Source organism: Aquila chrysaetos, chromosome 8 (genome assembly GCF_900496995.4).
Source record: "Aquila chrysaetos chrysaetos chromosome 8, bAquChr1.4, whole genome shotgun sequence".
Taxonomy (NCBI): Eukaryota; Metazoa; Chordata; class Aves; order Accipitriformes; family Accipitridae; genus Aquila; species Aquila chrysaetos.
The window spans coordinates 23,134,854-23,149,953 of record NC_044011.1 but is presented as its reverse complement, the minus strand read 5'-3'; the positions used below and the strand labels follow the sequence as shown (position 1 = coordinate 23,149,953).

At 38.3% G+C, this 15,100-nt stretch overlaps 1 protein-coding gene across 17 annotated transcripts in view; it reads left to right on the top strand.

Moving 5' to 3' along the window:
- The window catches only part of EYA4 (EYA transcriptional coactivator and phosphatase 4), a 161,076-nt gene that overhangs the window by 107,167 nt on the left and 38,809 nt on the right, over positions 1–15,100 (top strand). For 9 of the 17 annotated variants that reach the window (XM_030022593.2, XM_030022600.2, XM_030022598.2 and 6 more), the window contains exons 5-9: positions 1,046–1,114; positions 6,445–6,537; positions 12,481–12,547; positions 14,471–14,613; positions 14,755–14,898. In XM_030022593.2, the coding sequence (XP_029878453.1) occupies positions 1,046–1,114; positions 6,445–6,537; positions 12,481–12,547; positions 14,471–14,613; positions 14,755–14,898 (516 nt within the window). The remainder of the gene's footprint in view (positions 1–1,045; positions 1,115–6,444; positions 6,538–12,480; positions 12,548–14,470; positions 14,614–14,754; positions 14,899–15,100) is intronic. The other 8 variants (XM_030022606.2, XM_030022603.2, XM_030022605.2 and 5 more) reach the window with 5 other exon arrangements.

Genomic DNA, 15,100 nt, shown 5'->3' with positions numbered 1-15,100 from the left:
GTCATACCAGTGTAAATCTACTAATTCCAACAGCATTTCTTCGATTTGCACCAACTGAAGTAAGAGGCAGAACTGTGCAAAGGTGAAACAAGGAAAATCTTGGAATGGTTGATTTGAACAAAGTGTTAAAGATTTGGTTATACCTGTTGGTAACTTGAAATAGATTGCATTTTCCGTGTCGCGCTTCATTGCTGAGTAATAATTTACTTTTATACCATGAGGTACATCCATTTAGGTTCATTTAAAAGCTTTGTCAAAAGAAATGCATCAAAATTAGGCTTATGTAATTTTTTTTACTTGATGAATATGCTAATTCCACTTCTAGGCAGGTAGTGAAAGTTTGTCTTAAAGAGAGTTTTAGATTTCCCTCAAAAGTAACTGTTTATTACTGCTCTATCTATTACTGTAGGGACAGCACTACCGTGCAGCTACAACACCGACGTTCCAATGCTTTCAGATAATAGATTCTGCCATAGCTGAATTGGAGCAGTGGGAGGCAGGGTACCACATTCTGAGATGGAGTCTTGTTCCCATTAGTGTCCATGAGACTGACACCATGGATATAGGTCAAGCTAGAGTTTCAGCCCTCTTTTTTGGAGTTTATACATTGCTGTCTTTTTTAACAGTTGGCACCAAGAAAAAAAATGTAGTTTGTTCTTTCTGGCCACAATGTAAAGCATTTTAGTCACTTATCCCTATTTAAAAAAAAAAAAATCTGTCAACATCAATAAAAAGTGTAAGTGCCTGTGAGGGTAACAGAGCTCTGCAGAGAAGGGCTGAACCATTAAGGTTCAACCTACTTATATTTTTACACAGAATACTTATTCCAGCATAAAAAGAAAGGAAAACTTCAAGCATATCATTAAAGAACACTAATAACTAGATGCCTCTATATTATACTTGCATAAACAAATGAGTTAAAGTAATACTTATAAAAACAATACAATGCCGGTAAAAGACTTGGCTCAGATACTTGCCTTGAAGACTATTATGTACACTGAACAGACACTGGGAGAATGAACCGTTATACCATTCCTGTTCTCAGGAGACAACATGACTGTGTTAAACACTGCAGACTGGTTGCTGAGTTGCAGTACTCCCTCTTCTGCAACAAGTATGAGAGACCTTGGTACAGTGCATGTGTGTGGTGGTGTGCCTCCGTGACTGCTGTGTAACATCTCTTTTGGTTTGCTCTGCTCTTTTGTTATGCTGCTTGAACATTTTCTGGGGTTTTTTTCCCCACCCCTTTTTTTCCACCCCTTCTCAGATGCCTTTCCCACAGCCAGAAAACTGGTAGGAAGTTGCAATAAATAGTTATCTTACCACACTTTGCAAGTCATTTGATAAGCAAGGAGAATTTAACCCACTTAAAATTAGCTTAACTGTCTACATGCTCTGAGAGACTGGGATTGCCCCGTGGTGGTCAACATTGCTGGGAACTGCCAGTAGTCAGCATTGCCGGGAGTCAGACCAATGGATTTTCCACAGAGTGCCCATTTGTTTTTCTTTTATTTTTAGGTACAACATTGCATGATTACCTGAGCACAAATCAAGGTTAACATTATTGTTACTACTCCTACTACTGCTTTCCTACTCTGCTTTTGTTATTAATTAAAGCTTATGTCTAGCATGCTACTACATGTAACTTTCCACCTTACAAACATTTGGCCAAATTTTCCAAGGTGTTGTTTTCATTTTTGAGTTTTCTCTCATGTATTATTAATTGTTATGAGTTATAATGGTTAATAATAGTTATATATCTGACACTTGCATTACATATGGGATTAATCGTAGGTGTAAACATGTGTCACCATGACTCTCTACAAGCCATTACACAGGTGCTTAAGCTGTACAGGTTTCGACTAAAGTTAGGAAGATCTCAAAAACTTTCATCTAAAAAAAACCCTCAGAATTAGCTTGCCATTTGTAAGCCACATATCCAGAGAGAATTTACCAAAAATAAAGTTCAGACTTGAGCACAAAAGATCATTTGCTCTAGAATAACTGATTCCATGGGAGTGCTTCTGCTCAATTACAAGAATTTAAGTTTAAAGGAAGGACTGAGCTAACTTAGTCTGTCACCTCAGTTAACTGTTCAGCATGTTCAGATAAATGTGGAAAGTAATAATTTCAGTAGTAATTATCAGTAGTGAGGAAATGTAATGTGAAAGACCTTGCATTACTTGCATTAAATCTGATTTTCCATAGGCAGTAGAACATTTATATCTGTGCTTCTAGTTGAGTATATTCCTTGGAAAACCCTTAAGGCTTGCTCAAAGAAAGAGGAAAATCATTCTTATGACAAGCCGTTGTTTTACATGAGCTTTTAGTCAGACTCGTTTGCTCTAATAGTTATTGCACTTGCTTGTCCTGCTTCATGCATAGTAGTAGCATCTCTTGCCCCTAAAACTCCGTGTTCATTTTCAGACCTTAACATAGAGAGGTTATTTAGGAAAAAAAAAGAGGTTGGCAGAGTAGTAGTCATGTTGCTCTGCTAAGTCCTTTCATCAAGTGAAGAACTTATATTATAGAAGCTGTTGCCTGTTGGGAGCTGTATTCTGAGTTCGTCTTAGAATAATTCAGTTTGGAAGGGATCCCTGGAGGTCAGCTGGGCCAAGCCCTGCTGAGAGCAGGGCCAACTTTGCTGTTAGATCATGTTGCTCAAAGCAGTGTCTAGTTGAGTGTTGAGTATCTCTGAGCTGGAGGTGCCACAGCCTCTCTGGGCACCTGTCCCAGGGCCTGACTACTCTCACGGTGAAGAATTTTCCTCTTACATCTAATTGGATTTTTCCCTTGCTGCAGCTTGTGTCTGTTGCCTCCTGTCATTTCACAGGGCGTCTTTTGAGAAGAGTCTGCCGTTGTTCTTTGTCATCTTTGCACCTTCCCATTAGATAGCTGCAGGCAGGAATTAGCTCTCCCCTCAGCCTTCTCTTCCTAGGACAGAACAAGCCCAGCTTCTTCTGTCTGTCCTTGGACATCATACGCCCCAGCCCGTGACAATTGTGGTTCGTCTAGTCTGTGAGCATGTGCAGCCTTCACTGTTAGCCATGCTCAGATGTATTTCCAGCTTCAGATTGCTTTTCATTTTATTTTTACTCTTTCAATATGTGAAAAAAAATTAAAACTAATCCACAGTTTAAAAAACAGAATATTAAATGTATGGTCTTTAAAGTATTCATCCAAAATGCTGGTTCAAGCCCCTAAGTCTTTGCATTATGTCTAGAGCAGTTGCCATAGTAGTATCAGAACCACACTTTATCTTGCATGTGGGAAACATAGGGATGATTCTGTGCTTTTATTTTCATTTCAGCTTTAAATGTTCCTGGGTTTTTGATCTGTCGTTAGAATTCTTTTTTTTTTTTTTTTTTTTTTTTTTTTTTTCAGTTAGCTTTGTGCTTTTTCCCCTCTTGGTTTAATGACATGCAACAGAAAGAAAGAAAGATAATAGTCCAACTCTCTAGCTACACTGAGGAAAGACCTTGATGAATTCCTTACTGTGATAACATCTGAATGTAAAAAAGTAGAACTGTTTAAAATCAAGCACATATAAAAATACTTTCTACATATATTTTTCAACAAAACACAGTGCCAATATGGTGTTTTTCCTCAAGTTAAGTACATGAGAGAGTTTCTTTTGGTTTAGATCCTTTTCTGCTTGACAGGGAGAGAGAAAGATGGTGACTATTGGTGGTGATGGAAGTGCACTGCAGCTGGCATTAACCAGAACTAGACATGACTCTAAAGTAAACATTTCAAATCATTACTGAAGTTTGTGTTAAATAAAACAGTTAGGCACATACTGGAGTGTCTTTCTGGATGCAATACTGAACAGTTTTGTAGCTCGGTATGGGCAATAGTCGAATACCTTCTTGAACAGAAAGAGATAAAGGTACTAAAAAGTAGGTTTTTTCATGTAGGTAAATGTCCACACTCTGCAGAGAAGAGCTATGCATCTTATAAAGTAAAATATGACCAAAGGAAGATCTGCAGAGGGGAAAATACAGATCTTTCCAACTTAATATGATTTTTCATTCTCCTACTGAAATAAATGCAGACATCTCTATATTGTAATCAGAAAACAAATAAATTTGGTTACTTTTCCCGCTTCAGGGAACAATAAATGTTCCACATGACTGAGAGGCCTGAGGTTCAGTGGAGGCAATCATTTTGTGACAAATGACCCTTAAGCTTTTTCTTGATGTATATTTTATTGATCTGATGAGAATAAGATCACATCTTTCTCATCTAAATAGAGAAGTGGGAATGATTGATTACTCTTCTGAATGACTTTGTTCATTTTCTGTAGTTTCTGTCACAGCTTTTTTTTTAAATGAGAAGATAATAGCCAACAAAATGACAAGGAGTGCACAGCAGCTTGAAAAAATGTGGCTAAAATTCTTCCCTGATGATTTCATATTGAATTAATATCTTGCTGCTTGCAGGGAGAATATATGGGTGTGACAGTTTTACTAAAGAGAAATGATAATGAAAAGAAGTTTACATTTAAAAGATGCACATTCAAATACTTTTTAATCTCGCACAGTAAATGGGAAGATACAACTGTATAACTTGCCTAAGAAGGTGCTACTTGGTTTGATTGGCACTGGGGCACTGGTGACACTGCAGGGCACTCTCCCTGGCACAAAGACAAATACATCCCCATTTCTCAAATGTTCCCTACTTGATCTAAACAGACATCCCTTTGAATTCAGTGTAGGCCACCTGTGCAATTGTACACATTTGCAGCATCCCATCTGACTTACTGAAGTAAGAGCCATTAAGCAGTGTGACTGGAAGTCGGGTGTGCTGTTGTAGGAGAGGTAACTCACGCAGGGGCCGTCCCAGGCGGCCGTATTGGTAGCTCTGAAATTCCGAGTGAGCTCCTCGTGGTGCTCACAGACACAGGGAGGAATAGCAGAGTGGTTCTGTAGGTGTTGTTTGGGACATTTTTCCCATGAAAAAAACAAATCCTTTATTTAGCTCATGCACCACCTTTTCCCCTACAGACTGTAAGAGGGATGGTGAACTCGAGGGCAGCTCAGGCTGCACTTGGACTGAATCGTCCTCTGAAGTACCTCTCTTTCTCGACTGAACATAAACGGAGATTACTATGCACCTTTTTTATGCCTAAATTAGGTGACTTGAATCTGAGCCATAGTTTGTAAATACATTGCCAGCTCAGAACATGAAATTCCCTCCTCCCCTTACTATTGCCAGTGAAGTCAAACGTGGATGCAGTGATGTTGACAGACGAGAGCTTTGGTCAGCTTAGCTGATGTCCCTCAGAGGAGTCAGGTAACTAGCTGGCAGAGAATGCATTTGCTTGGCATGTGTTAGACCTGCTGGGGGGGGGACTCTGCCAGCCTGGCTGTCACAGCAAAGGTTTCTCCACAAATCCCAGCTGCGTCCTTGGAACTTCAATACCTGGCGTACGACCGCGGTAGTGGCCCGTGCAGGTCCTCATTGCCACTGCGCTTCGCGCCCCTGGGGAGCGACCAGTCCTGTGGTATCTATAAGCAAATTGCTGATATATACGTGATAAACGCTCACTCGCACCTCTAACTGACCTTCACAAAGCAATTATGATAACATGTTGAGGGTTTCCTCATTTGCCAGTCAAACATCTCATAAAAGCTGCAGTGTATTCTGTACCGCTGTTTCTTACCACATCAATTAGAAGGGTAGTTCCCAAACTCCATTACAAAAGTCCATGCCAGGTGGTCTGTTCAGGTAACACATTAAATTATAACATCTAGATTACCTCTGTGGTGCTTTCAGTTATAGCTTGGATGGTAAGAGCACATGATGATCCCTAAGAAATAATTTGAGTTCAGAGTGGACACAAATGTTTGATAATCTCTGAGTTAGAAGCTGACTTGTCGTGGCTGTCATTTGTGTCCTACGCTAGTTCTTTTGCTATTTTTTCTTTTAAACTTCTCTCTTCATGTATGGAAAATTGCTTGCTGGTGACCGAGATCAAAAAGCCCCCCACAGACTCTGTAAAAGGGGAAGGGGAAAGGCAGAATGCTGGCACTGTGAAAGTAATTTGCTTCTATATGAGCATGAAACCATATTATTATTGTTTCACTTGTCAGGCAAAACTATTTTTGTTATGTGCTACATCCCTTGACAGCTAATGTTTCCTTCCTCTCTGCTTCTCTTAGGGAATTGTTAGAATCAATTAGATTTAGGTTGAAGTCTCCCCAGAAGATATCCCAGTTGCTAAAACCAATAGATAGACAAATGCACAGATAAAAAGCTATGTAGATACATGACCATTCCAGACAGAGCAAGTATAGATTGTCTCAATACAGTGGTAGAGTGAAGGTCGAAGTTGTTGCACCGCATGCTTGTTCTAGCTGGACTACTGGTAGTGAGACTGGCATGAGGACTCCAATATAAATTTAGAAGTAAAATCTCATGTCTACTTATTCTTCTATGTAGTGTCTCTTCTTGCAGTCAAAACAGAGCCCATGAACAGCAGTGAAACAACAACTACAACTGGAGATGGATCGCTTGACACTTTTACTGGGTCAGGTAAAGCCATAATAAGATCACGTATTGTTAGATGCACATTAATATAGCATTTAATAACCTTGACTAATAAACATTTCACTGCATGGAAGCAATCTTTAAAAAACTACAATAAAGTAACATTTTAATACCTAATAATAATAATAAGAAGAATAAGAATAAGAATAGCTTTTTCATTTTTGTAAAGGAAAATTCACAGTTTTCATGAGCTATGATCTTAAAGAAGCTTTAATGATGCCTAAGATGATTACTGTATGCAAAAATCTTATAGTAATAATGTTGCTACTGTACTGTAGATTTTTTCAGTGTTAGTCTTGTACTATCTTAGGCAGAAAAAAATGGATTGTATTTGTAACAGCCATTCTAATTTGTGAAATTTAAATCTTAAGGGTTATATTTCAGTGCTAATCTTTTTATTCCTATGAGCAGTGTGTTAGTTTAAACACTGACCAAATTGCCATAAGCTACTTTCTTTCCATGAAAATAAAGTCTATATTTTACTTTAAATAATCATAAGTTTCAGTTACTTCTTCTTAAAAAATTTGAACAAACAGCAATTTTTAAGTAGATTCCTATAAATTATTAAAAGGTGAACTGTGGAAAAATACAGATAATCTGCCTTGTAATCATTAAACTGAATCCTGCTAATAATAATATTAACAAGGAGAAGGGGAAGAATAAATTTTGCATCTGAAAATACCAGTTCAGTGATGGCCTGACTGAAATGTCACTGAAGTCTGGAATTGCCAATCCACACTGATACTACTATTACTTTAGTAGACTTAGGTCGTCAAGCCCTATTTAAAATATTTTGGAAATCACAATGTTTCTGTGTAATGACAATGTTTTAAAAATTGAGTGTATGTTTCTGGAATTGTGTTTTAGGCATCAGTAAATGCTGATATATTCTGAAGTTGGTTATTCAGAAAAGTATTTATAACAAATTTAGTGTCTGAAGAAAAGGTCTTTTGTGAGATGTAAAGCAAGCGTATACTATTTCTGATTAGAAAAAATGGAAACATCCTCATTATGATTATACTGAAAGGAACCCCATCAACTTAAAGTCTAACAGTTCCATAAAAAAATTAATAGTCTTGGCTAAAAATTAGCTTTTCTTTTTCACTCTGTTGTTACTCTATCCTAAAATTTTATTAGTAATAATTACACATTATGAAATGTTCAACTATATTTGTCATTGTTTTTTTGTCATTGTTGGTGAAATTTTATCAGCTTCTGCCATTTATTTAAGACATCTGAGTTGGATGCCTTGTGTAAAACATGGCTAAGGTGACTTTTTCATGAAGGGTTCCCAAAAATTGCAGCCTCCAATTCAGGTTTAGATATCTAAGTAACAGCTTGATTTCCCCAGGTGCCACTCACCCATTAGCCTCCACTAATTTCAAAAGAAGTGTTGAGATCTCTACACTTGGGAGATTTGGAAACAATTGGTGCCTCCAAAAAAAGGCAGGAATTTGAGCCTTACACAATCATTTTTGTCTGTTAGCCACCTGCATACTCAGAAGAAATATGAACCTGATTGTCAGTTTAGGCCAGAAACTCAAGTATTAAATGAGTATGGTCATTCACAGTGGGAAATCAATAACCTGCCTGTCTGGGTGATGTGCAGTCTTCATCATCAGAGTGAGACGCAGAGCTGCCTTGATAATGCACTGAGCCTTTCATAAAGAGTAAATCCATTGCTTTCACACTTGCCTTTTGCTGGTACTTGCCAATTGGACCATTTGGTTGTGGAAGAAGTGCTAAAGAACAATAAAAACTGAACAAAAAAGTATTTCTCTGACTTTTAACCTAACTGGTTATTTGGCAAGTTTAATGGGTTGCCAAAGACAATAAATACTGACTAGTAGAAAGACATAATTTCAGACAAACCAGCTGCAATTGAAAACAGTGCACAGCAAAGCCCAACACCGAACAGTTTGTTTTTTCCTAATAATCAGTTACACACGTGTGTTATTCTCAACTATGACAAAGTGATAATGCTGGTACTTTCCTGCGGCTTTCAGAGCACCTGTGAGCTCATTTCATGAGGATGCCTGGACATATAGGCCACTAGCAGGAATGTTACCTACTCTGTCTTACACAAGCATGGGTCAGAAGGACTCCAGCATACTTTGTTGAGTAGGGAAGGATTTAGGTATGTTATTAAACATTCTATGAAATAAGACATGCGTGAAAAGAGAACTCCTGGTGCTGAGACCCCTTTGAGATTCTGCCATGCAGAAATCCTCTCTTTCAAATATTCTACCCATTAAAATTGATTTCCATGCTTCAAGGGCAATCAAAGCCCCTGACATGTCCTGGAGCTGAGCAGAAGGCTGAACAAGCCCTGTGGGTTGTAAAGTAGGCAGCTCTGCCCCTAATGGCCAGCTATAACACACAAAGTGATGGTGAAACAGACTGTGCGAGATGTAGGGCCGGAGACACAGATTAGGCTTCACAGGTAACTGTGATGAACCCCGATTTTTGTTTGATGAGTTGAAAAATAAAGCACATAGATCTCTTGAATTTAGAGTGACAGGTGCCACAGTGGTCTTGCCCAGGCGACTGGGCAAGCTCCTGCTCAGGGCTGCAGCTCACGTGTTGCAGCTCACGCTCAGGGCTCCGGTTCCACAGTCCTGCAGAGCTGCCCCTGGGAGAAACTGTGCCTCTTAGCAAGGGTTAGCCAGGTGGAGAGTCACCTCGTGCACCCCTCTTCCTCCTCTTTCTTCAAAGAATGACAGTTGGTAATTAATATTGGTGTACTTGATGTGAAGCTTTGTGGTCCTGCAGCAGACTCCCATTGGGGTGGGTATTCACAGGATGTGGGGAGCTGAACAGCCTTGAACGGAGCATTTTCATACTCTGTGAATTTGCTGCAGCTGCTGTACTGTGAGCGCATGCATTCTGCTGTTTATATTGCTTACAATACTGGATTAATTTGAGAACTGTTTATCATTTTAATGGAGTGGAGAGAGAGACATTTGAAGTTCTCATCATCCTTTTTACTTAGTATTTATCACACACAAAAAGGATAGAGAAAACAATTTCTGAAGAATATAAAGGTGAAGTTAGGAAACACCACTGCTGTATAACCTACGTGGTCCCCTTGTGTGTAGACATTGTGATTTGTTATTTAAATGAGATCCTTTTAACCTAACCTCTTCGCACAGGATTTTCCAGATGTGTAATGAAAAAATACAAAATTCCAGCCTCTGTTAATATACTAAATGCAACACATGCGATCAGAACATTTTATGGTCATTTAAATTCTCCACAGCCACATTGGCCAGTAGAGCTAACAGGGTAACTGGTAAAGAGCTGGCTGTCAGCTTCCTGTCCCTTCTGTGAATCAACATTAGTGGGGACTGGAATATGCCCTCAGCGCCGTAGAGAGACTTGAGAAATCAAGGGCCTTATACCTGCCCTGAAGAGTATTCCTCTGGCAAATTCAAGTAGTGAAGTCTTAGAAATATCTCAGTTTTTCAGAGAAGAAACAGTTTTGATTTTGTTTTTAATACAAGCAACATAAACCAGTGTTTAGCCCCATTCATATAAATGGCTATGCAAAGTGGCACAGTTACAAAAAACATAACAACATACCTCCACCATCTCCTCCATTACCAACAGTGCTCAGAAGTAAGGTTAGGAGGCTATCCAGCAGTGAAGGTTGTTTAAGTTTGATAACCCTTAGAATTACCAATCTGATCTCTGAGATACAGGCGTAGTCCACAGGCCCTACTCAGTCATAATGTTCTCTTATGGTAGGTCTTACACCCTGTGTTTCTCAAATATCTCACAGTCTAAAATGTAGTGCACAAGTTGATGGGACAAGCTACCAGGGAAGGAATGAAAGGAACAGACTTTCTCGTTTGAAAGGTATACAATTTACTTTGGGGCCACTTACCTTTTTTTCTCCCTTTTCACTACAACTAGCACTATCATCAGGGAAATAAAAAAAAAAAAAAAAAAAAAAAGGAAATGTAAAACCAGACACCTTCCAAAAGTATTTTATCTCCTTTCTGAATATATAAAATAAGGTATACGCAAAAAGAATAAAAAAGCAGGCAGGACATTTTTTTTCTGAAAAACATTAGGGTTTTATAGCTCAAGTGATTTAAATGAACAGTAATTAGTTTTTTGTAGTTTGCATCAGGTGTGGTGGAATGGTAAATGTGCTTTAACCAAACTGATTAATCAAGTGAGCTGTCATCCAGCAAATGATCAGAACAAAAAGTGGAGCAGTATGGGCAAAAACATCCCATAAACCGATAATGGATCACGAACGTTCCTTGCCCTGAGAATCACCAAGGTCACTCTGTTAGGTGTTGCTTGTCTTTAGAAAGGTCATAGGGATACAACAGGGAAGACTAGTTAATCTTCGAACCTTAAATAACCAAGAGCATCCTTTAGAGTCCTGTGGACTGATCATGTTGATACATACAGCTATAGGTTCATCTAACTCTGGGAATAGCTGTATGCACACCTAGTGGATCACTCTGTGGTTTGAGCTTAAACCACAGAAAGACATCTCAAAAAAAAAGAATAGCCACACAAAATTAAATTTAGCAGATTTCCTTCACAGGCAAACCCTCAATATCTTTTCAATCAGCAACTCTTTTATGAAATCTGGTGGCACACGTTCCAAAAATTATTATCCAATTCTTCTTTATTTTCAAGCCATACTCAACTGCACATTTAAAAAAGAAGCTAATTGTTTTTCTTCTACTGTATTTTCCTTTTAAGTCCCTCATGTTCTAAATGCATTTAAACTAGCTTTAAAAATATCAAGTTCTGCGTATGTTCAAAGCAATAGGTCTCAAAGACATTAATTGGGCCTGAATGTAGAAATATATCATGTTTCATAAAATAGTTAGGAACCTAAACCTATTTGTCACTTATATAATTCTGAAAGTTCATTTCTACTACCATTACGAACAACTCAGGAAGAGGGTACACTTTGAAGTACAACTATGATTGATTAGACTAAAGAAATTCCAGTGCTTCGTTGTGTACTACTTTAATCTTTTGAAAAGTGAATGAACAGCAGATGGCCTAATAAAGACACTCTGTATGTTTGCCCAGTATGGATTTGCTCTGAAGAGATTGGTTCAACACTTTAGAGTACATATATTTGGAATACATCTGTCTTAGTCAAGACAGATGGCTAAAGGAAAGAGAAACTTCCAAACACTTGGAATTAATCCAGTTTGAGCACTGCTTGTGAATGAAATTTTAATGGGATATGACTATTGTTCTGTTAACTTTCGTGGAAGAATACAGCTGTGAATATTATAGACGTATACAATTTTGATGGCTACTGGACAGGATTGTTCATGCTTGCTTTCGAAATAAAAATATTGTTGTTAGTGGATATGTTCTAATCAGCCTGTTGATAAGGAATCATATTTATTTTCTAGTAGTCAATCCTGTATCTTCCACATCACCTAAGCTGACTAAAATTAACTACACCCATATAAAATATGGTTTTCCTGTCCAGTATTAAAATTAAACTTGTTAATGTGAGACTTTAAAAGTATGTGTATGTGTATGTTATTTCAATCCCATGCAATACCATATGTTAAATCACAAGATTCTTTTTAACTACCAATTTTAATACAACTTGCAAATTTGAAAGATCTATGGTGTGTGGATCACAGATGATGTATGAAATATATGCCTCTGCAATATACTCAGAAAGATGTCAGTCAAGCTGAAAAAACACGTCACACCCATACCAGCTAAAGAGTTCTGTACAACCATGAATGATTTGGGAGTTTTTAAATTTTTGTATTAAGATGTTGCGGTTCAGATGACATCTACTTTGTTGAAAAGCTGTCCATTTCAATAAGCTTCTCTGCTAATGTTGCTGTGTTAGTATTCAGACTGTTTGGCTGTATTGGTCTCAGGATGTTTCTAACTGCTGTACTCTTATTTTCTGTTTTGCAGTAATAACAAGTAGTGGCTACAGCCCAAGATCAGCGCACCAGTACTCTCCACAGATATATCCCTCCAAGTTAGTGTCTGCACCTCTTCTAGTCTTTTATAGGGAATTGACCTTGGCTATAGGCAGTTCTGTGGTTTGTTGCAAACAAGTGCTAATCAGCAGAAGAAACAGAGAAATGAAAATACTTAAGCCTCAGTACTGACTCCATTATAGCTCTCTCTCCAACTCTTTTTTTCCTCATGTGGTTGCAGAATAAGATCCTGCTCTGTGCAGTATTGCTGCACAAGAAACACCCTTGAATATCTGCACACAACAGAAGGGAAAAATTGGACTATTATATTCTCAGACATCAGCATCTTAACAGTGCTGGCAATTTATACAGGCATATTTTGAAGAACACAGTTTATATTTAGAAATCACAATTGCATGTGCAGGATGCGTACTGAGGGGTAACTCTGTCACAGACCCTCCCAGTGCCAACATTGCCAAACGCTTCCAAACATTCCACAGTCATGAACCACCCTTTCCTCCTCCTTCTCCAATATCATAAGATTTAAAAATCAAATAAATTGGATTAGATTTTAATCTCTCTTTTTTTTTTTTTTTTTTTAAGCCAATGGGCGTTATTAGGAATAGAAATTTTTTTTCACTTTTTTTTTGAGGAAAACACTCTTGGGCAATCACATGAATCCAGGAGTGGAAACTTTAGGAAAAAGCACTGAAGACGTTACATGAAACCGCTGCAGTTGGCAGTCTATTAGTTTGCTTGTCCTACAATCAGTGTTGTACACAAAGGTGCTTGATACCAGTATGCCATCTATTTGTTTCTGTGTATTTGATACAGCTACCTGTGTGACTGATGCAGAGAAAACATTGAAACTATAGTTGATGAGGCTTTTTCAAGTTTCTTTAACAAATTTGCATTCATATCATGGTAGCCAGTATTTATTGATACAGAAAGTAGGTGTCCGAACTAAGAACAGCCCTCATTCCACTTAAACCGGGTTTTGGCAAACTATATCAGATACTTTTGGCCAAATACATTACAAGGTTTAACAGAATTTTTAATCTACTGTTGTAATTTATTGGCGTCTAAATTAATGAGTAATCCTTTTCTGATAGTAACGGCTGCCAACTGTACTGAACTAATTAGAAAGAAAAAAAAAAAAATTGGAATCTGAAATTTAGTCATGGCTTTTAATGGCCAGGTTTCAGTTAGCGTAATTCTACAGAGTGTGTTTATTCAACTCTTGGTCCATAAAGTCTTACCTGACTTACAAAACAGTCCAAGACAAATGTTTCACTGTATGTTTTTGCAATTCTGGAGGGCAAAAATTTTAAACTTGATTTTATTCAATCTCTCTATAAAACCCCAGTATTCATAAATAAAAGACTATTTTAATTTCCATTCTATTTCCCTAGCCCATATTTTCCAAACATTTAAAGCCCATCTGCTTACCAAAGTATTGCCGTCAATATTTTTCATGCTGCTCTCAATGGGCACGATCCATCTCCTATTGAAGCCAGAGGCTGGATGTCTGTTGAAGCAGAACTGTACACAGAGGACACAATGTAGTAGCTTTAATGTTTACCTCTATATTTTCTTTATTCTTCTAGTCCAAGTTTCCCTCCACTGGATTAAAACAGCATGGGGGCTTTTCTGATTTAAGCGTGCCGATCTCGGCTGAAAGGGGTCAAATCCATATAAAGTCGTATAGCAGTGGCACAGTCCACCTAGAGCTGGACACAGTAGCTTGAGAATTAAATTGTAGTGATGGGACAGCAGAAAATATTCACCGTGCCCTGGGGAATGTGGGCCAGAGTGGTTTTCAGCTTATTTCAGTGGGGGATGGAATAAATCCCAGAAGAGGAACAGTTGGCAGAATAATGAACTGCCTTTGGACATCTTTAAACCTTTTTCTTTACTTTATTGCTTGAATCAACATACAAAGTATTTGTTGCCACAGTAATGCTATTTTTCCTAATATTTAGGCCCTATCCACACATTCTTTCTACACCAGCAGCTCAAACAATGTCTGCCTATGCCGGACAAACCCAGTATTCAGGAATGCAGCAACCAGCGGTCTATACAGCCTACTCACAGACAGGACAGCCGTACAGCTTACCCACTTACGGTATTTGACCTCTTATTACTTCACCTTGCATAGAAGTAAAAGCAATGCTGACGTGAATGTTTTTTGCTTCTTTTTTATTTTATTTTCCCAACTGTAAGAAAATATTTTAAAGAATCAGTTGAAAATTAATTTCTTATACAGATTTGGGTGTAATGTTGCCAGGCATCAAGACGGAAAGTGGGCTCTCGCAGACCCAATCACCACTGCAGAGTGGGTGCCTCAGTTACAGCCCAGGGTTTTCCACCCCACAGCCCGGCCAAACACCCTACTCTTATCAGATGCCAGGTGAGTAGCCACCACCGTCAGGGCTCATCCCATCCCGCTGCTGCCGACGGCCCCCTCTTCCCTCATATTTATGATGTATTTTCCATTCATTTTTGTGAACTCCAGCAAGTGTGCTTATCATTGGCAGCTACTTTTACCTCTAAAATTTAAAGCTATGTATTATCTTCCAGTACTAATATGCATATATGTATTCATTTTGGTC